Source organism: Corylus avellana, chromosome ca1, assembly GCF_901000735.1.
Source record: "Corylus avellana chromosome ca1, CavTom2PMs-1.0".
Taxonomy (NCBI): Eukaryota; Viridiplantae; Streptophyta; class Magnoliopsida; order Fagales; family Betulaceae; genus Corylus; species Corylus avellana.
Window position 1 is genome coordinate 13,309,457 of NC_081541.1, and position 6,378 is coordinate 13,315,834.

Genomic DNA, 6,378 nt, shown 5'->3' on the forward strand with positions numbered 1-6,378 from the left:
ACTGTTGGTATTAATATAGATGTGTGTGTACTGTAAAACATGTTTATACAAACTTGAGATTGGATTGCCTAAAATTATAGATAATGTTATCAAATAAAATATAACTAGTCAATTTCATGATTAAAAAAATTAAATATTATTATTCAAGGTTGGCGAAGTTACCTTCTTATATATATATATATATATAACTTGAATGATAACAATTAACCAATCATAAGCATAAATTTATGAACAACTCAAAAAATGGAATTATTTACTTTATAGAAAAATGAATAAGTTAATTGAGTAGCTATTGAATAAGGAAAATGTTAAGGTCACAACATAAATCCAACTTATGACCAACTTCTCTCCTACGTGTCATTTAAAAAAAAAAAAAAAGTTGATAGAGAGGATTTTGGGATTCTTAAAATTTTGAGAAAAAAAACAATTTGTTTGGTTTAAAATTCAAATTTATTTTACACATAGGAGAGAAGTTGGCCATGAGTTAGGTTTGTCTTGTGTCCGTATAAACCTCATTGAATAATAAGTTTGAAATCATTCAGTTTGAACAAATAATCTAGCTTAGTCAAATTTGATTTCAATCTATCTGTACTTGAAACAAAATTAAACCAAAATGTGTACTTATTTATTAAATTTGATTTCATTTAAATATTTTTTTTTTTTATATATAAGGATTGTATTTTTTCTAAATATCCTTTTTTTTTTTCAACTTTTGAGAAAAAAGATATCTAGAAAGAGAAATAGCATGAGAAAATTTTGAAAAAAGTGAGATGTGGAAGAGAAATAACAGGAGAAAATTTTGGGAAAAGAGAAAATAAGTGAGAAAAACAATAAAAAAAATGAAATGGCTCATGAGAAAAGTGCCGCTACATGTATGCATTTTTTTTTTTTTTTTGCTAATCTAATAAAATATCCATTTTGCATTTTTTTGGGCTAATCCAATGTAGGGGTTTTTTACAAATTTGATTAGCCATTTTAGATAAAAGTACAATTTAGTTCCTCCATTGAAAATGCTGATAATGGTTTTACTTTTTTTGTAGAAAGGAAAAAGAAGGTGGTAGCAAATGAGCTAAAAAAATTTAAAGCAAAATCTATGGTGATAAAATTGAAATCCAACAATGAAAATTATAATATTAAAATTTATCATAAAGAATTCCCTATTTAAAGCATTTCCAATGGAGGAGCCAAATTTTTATGCAAAATGGCTTCTCAAAACGCACTTTATATAGTTTAGCTAATGAAATTTGAAAGGTTTCCTTCATCAGATTAGCTATATTTTTATCTATATCATTTAAATATCATTAAAAATGAAAAAAGTTTTGGGAAAAAGAGAACATGTGAGAGGAAAAATGAAAAAAAAAATTGGAAAAAAGAGAACATGCTAAAGATAAAGTAGGAAAAGATTTGGGAAAAAGAGAAAACATGTGAGAGAAACAATAAAAAAATAAAATGGCTCCCTTGAAAAGTGTTGCTACATTTAGCTTTTTTTTTTTTTTTTTTAGCTATTCCAATCAAATATCTATTTTACATTTTTTTTTTGGTAATCCAATGTAGTGGGAGCATTCCCAATGGAAGAGCCAAATGTTACTTTTATATAAAATAGTTTTTCAAATGTTTAAAAAAGCGCCTACATTGGATTAGCAAAAAAAAAAATGTAAAATAAATATTTGATTGGCAAAGCTAAATGTAACAGCACTTTTTAAGGGAGTCATTTTATTTTTCATTGTTTTTCTCACCTGTTTTCTCTTTTTCCCAAATCTTTTCATATTTTTTCTCTGTATGCTCTATTTTTCTCAAAAAAATTATCATTTTTCCTCTCACATATTCTCTTTTTCTCAAAACTTTTCTTACTTTTAATAATATTTTAATAGAATAGATAGCAATATAGCTAATTAGATGTAGAGACATTTAAAAATGGCTTAACTAAACTAGATAATAGTGAGTTTTGAGAAGCTATTTTACATAAAAATATGGCTCCTCCATTGGAAATGCTCTTAAACATTTAGAGAGACATTTTAAATAAAAGTAACATTTGACTCTTCCATTATGAATGCTTTTATAATGAGGTGACACTAAATATACGGATGTAACATTATAGAAAATAACTATTTTATAACAAAAACTTTATATTGTTGTAATTTCTGAAAAATTTATATTGTTGTATCTCATAGTCCACATATATCATGTCCTATAAAATTTTAAATAACGTGACAACAAATTTATTATTGAACATCACGTAAACCAACAATATCGTAAAATAAAATCTCATGTAAATTGAAACAATTATCTAATGCTTACAATACAAGGGTGTCTGATCAACATAATATAATAACGTAGTCCGCTTGGATAGTCCAACAAAATAAGACGAAAAAACATGTCACAATAAAAGGTAATATATTAAATTTTTATTTAATATTTATCTTACAATGATGAGGTGGCAACCTCCTTAACCTCCTTATTTAAAAAAGAAAAAGAAGAAAAAAACATGTTATTTATCAATCTCTTGATCATCTCTTTTTTAAAAAAAATTCACCATTAAATCCATCTTACAAATTTAATAATGAATTTAAAAATAGATAAGAGATAGAAAAATAGCATTTTTTTTATTATTAAAAAAAAAAACTTATGGTCGTCATGGTGGGATTTAATAATATTAAATGAAAATAATATAATATAGTATTGCTCCACAATAAATATAGCGCAGAGTTTGGTCACACGTTTTTTATGGTGAGTTGCTCAATCAGTTCGTCAAACTTCAAATTGGATGACCCACCTACCTCCACGGCATGCCTTGCTGATCTCCCCAATGCTTGTGCTCTCTCCCTAGCCTTTCTCCCTTCCTCGCCTCCCATCAACTCCTTCACTCCATCACAAATCACATCGCGACCAACGGTCACGATTTTCTCTCCTCCATCACCTCTTTGTGGGATCATTAGCCCTGCTCCCAATCCCAGTGCTACAAATTTGGCATTCACTGGTTGGTCCGAAAAACTAAGAGCGGGCCACGTCAAAAGTGGGACCCCCATTGATAAGCTCTCCAACACCGAGTTCCATCCACAGTGACTCAGAAACCCACTCGTCGCAGGGTGAGCTAGGATACTTCGCTGGTCCACCCAATCCTGTACAACCAACCCTCTCCACCCCACCCTAGTATTCCATCCATCTGGCGGGACCCACTCTTTCGATCTCACAACCCAAATGAACGGATGGCCCGCCATCTCCAGCCCGAAAGCAATCTCGTCCATTTGATGCTCCGAGAAGTGTGATTGCGTACCGAATGAAACATAGATCACACCACCAGATTCAGCTTGCTCGTCGAGCCATTCGATGTACGGATAGGATTGCTCCTCAGCCCCCACATGATCTTGTCCAAGCCGATCATACAATAGAAACGGCCCCACGCAATACGCCTTGGCCTGGTTCGCATAGAAGGTTTCAAATACACCCGCGAAATCACCTTCAATCTCCTCAAAGCTGTTAACCACGACGCCCCAGCTATTCCCATCCGCTTCCCCAGCCTCCAGCGAGAGGCGCACAAAATCGTTATCCGGATCGGCGTCGAGGAGGCCTTCAGGCATGTCAGATTTGAGCAAAGTGAATGGAATTTTCAAATTTGGGAACTCTACCGGATCCAAATCCGATGAATCCTTTACGCTCGGGGCAAGCAAACCGACGGATTTACAAATAGCCATCGATAACAAAGCCATCCCATGAGAGACGATGCGCGGAATTCCAAAAGAACGGCACGAATCGAGTGTCCAGCCTAGGAAGAAGTCAGAGATTACGCAAATGGGGCGACACCCATTTTCAATCATGTCTCTGAGGACTCCCTCGAACGGTTGTTTCATTTGTTTGGTGGCTACGATGAAAGGAGCGAGCAGAGCCATTGAAGGAAGTTCGGCGGTGTTCTCGCATCCTTCGGGCAAGTCTTGAACTCTGGGAAAAGGGATTATTGTGGAAGAGATATTTGGGTGGTTAGAGGTTTTGGAAGAGATGAATGGAGCATTTGAGGGGGTAGTGATTATGGTGACCTTGAGGCCACGGTTTGCGAAGGCTTTTGCTATGTCCAGTAATGGGATGGTGTGGCCCTGAGCCATATAAGGGAAAACGACTACATGGGAAGGCGATGGAGTGGCCATGACTGAAAAGCTTATCTGTGACCTGAGGGCCTCACTCTGTGTAGAAGAGGTTAAATATATGCAGAATAGAGGCGATGTTCTAGAGATGTAGCCGCCATGACTGAGATATTGACTACGTGAGACAGTGACAGCATCTTTCAGATGATTTACGGTAATCAAATCATCTAAATTTATCAACGATTTATATCCTTAATTATCATTGCTTTCACGATCTGAAGAGAATAAAATAATTAATTCAAAATTGAAAATTAAATTTGTAAGGCAATTGAATAGTCTTTCCCCGTCACAGACAGCGATTATACTGTCTTGTAGTAGCAATTGAATAATTTGAATTAGCGCGGTCAACGCCACCGTCTTTGACGAACACCGTCTACCCGGGAGGGGCGCTGACTGCTGAGCATTAGTATGGCCCTCCCCCATAAGACCCTCCCCCTCTGCACAGTGTCGGATTCAGGATGTTCGCATTTTTTTTTTTTAATGAATAAAATAATAAAATTAATTTAAAATGTTAAAAAAATAATTTTTTTTTGTCTCCTTTTTATACTTTGCAAGGTGCACGCTATTTATTTATTTTTTATTTTTCTCTTTGCATGCATGTTAGTGTTATGAATATTAAAACAATTAATTTACAAGAACAATTTAAATTAAATTTAAAAATTTAGTTACATATTTACATACTTCAATTTTTTGTTAAAATTATTATCAAGAATAGGCTTAATCCTAAATAGCAATATAAATATTAAAACAATTAGTTTAAAAGAAGTTAAAGAACAATTTAAATCTAAATTTAAAAATTTAATTACATACCTCAATTTTTTTTTTTTGTTGAATTTGGGAAGTGAAAGAAAATTGTGGCTTAAAAAGTTTAGTAGATTCTCGGTAAAAATTAGCCAATGAATCAATGAGGATTTATAATAAGAAAAAAATTAATGAATAATTTTTATTTTCGCATCATTATAGTTGTATGACATAGTATGAGAGTCTCTATTAAATAGCACTTCTCAATTAGATAATGACTAATTGACAATAATCGAAACTGAATAATCAAATAACTGCTTAAGTCGATTGCAGTTAGCGGTTATAAACATTTAGAAATCTGGTTAATAACTAGATAATCTGGTAACGGGATTTTATTATTATAAGCTTTTGATATTTCTAAAATTTCCATTCCTTAATTGCCCCTGTAGCTCTAAGAAAATCCATAGAGAAGATATAATAACATAACTTGAAATGAGAATCCATCAGTTGGAGAAACCAGGACAGTTTTTTTTTTTTTTTTTTTTTTTTGTATTATTTTAAAAATAAATGGTGCATTTTACCTCGATGACACTATGATCCAACTTCAGTAAAAATATGAAGATTTGATGTTAACCGGTAGAATCTAAACTACTTAAGAAGGTGATAATTCTTATTTGCGTGTTAGGTTTGAATTGTGTTAAGATATGAGTATAAAATTATATAAGTAATCTTAACTTTACTCATTTAATTAAACAAATTTAAATTTTCAATTTTAACTTTCTAATTTTATATTAGATATGTGTCAGATTCGTGAATTATGTAAAAAATGATTAACTATTATGTCGTGTGTTGGGTTCACGCTGTTTAATTAAACAAGCTAAATTTAAACAAAAATGTGTACTTGTTGATTAACTATTATGTCGTGTGTTGGGTTCACGCTGTTTAATTAAACAAACTAAATTTAAACAAAAATGTGTAATTGTTTATTAAACGACCAAAACTCATATAGATTTAGCGAAACTTATAAACTTGTATAGTTTATTTTTATTATTTTTATAGTATTGTTTTTAACTATCTAAATATTTAAAAATATGAAATATTTGTCAGATTTGTTGACTTGCTTTCTTCATCAACCTTATCGTGGGCCCCAGACCATAATGATCTCTTTTACATCCCACACTTTTTGACTTAGCTTCTCTCCCACACGTCCATTTGTCATTTTGTCTCTCCATTCTTTGAGCTTCTTCTAGAAACTTTGACACAAATGCAGCAAAAATATATATATATATATATATATATATATCGAGTGAGATTTCGATACATTAGAATTTTTGAGTTTGAGTAACTTTATTTGTACTTTACTCTTTTGTTAATGAATTTATTTTGGATTATCGCTGTTAATAGATGTAGACTTGTTAAGCTAAACCTTGACAATTTACTTTTTCATATTTTTTTGTATTTTAAACATAAATGATGCATTCTACCTTCATGACACTAATCC

At 31.8% G+C, this 6,378-nt stretch overlaps 1 protein-coding gene across 1 annotated transcript; it reads right to left on the reverse strand.

The window, feature by feature from the left end:
- Window positions 1-2,633: 2,633 nt before the first annotated feature.
- On the reverse strand, window positions 2,634-4,155 carry LOC132167558 (probable UDP-glucosyl transferase 73B6). The gene has a single exon (XM_059578569.1). The coding sequence runs from the start codon at window positions 4,137-4,139 to the stop codon at window positions 2,712-2,714; it is 1,428 nt and encodes a 475-aa protein (XP_059434552.1). The 5' UTR covers window positions 4,140-4,155; the 3' UTR covers window positions 2,634-2,711.
- Between the last annotated feature and the right edge of the window lie 2,223 nt (window positions 4,156-6,378).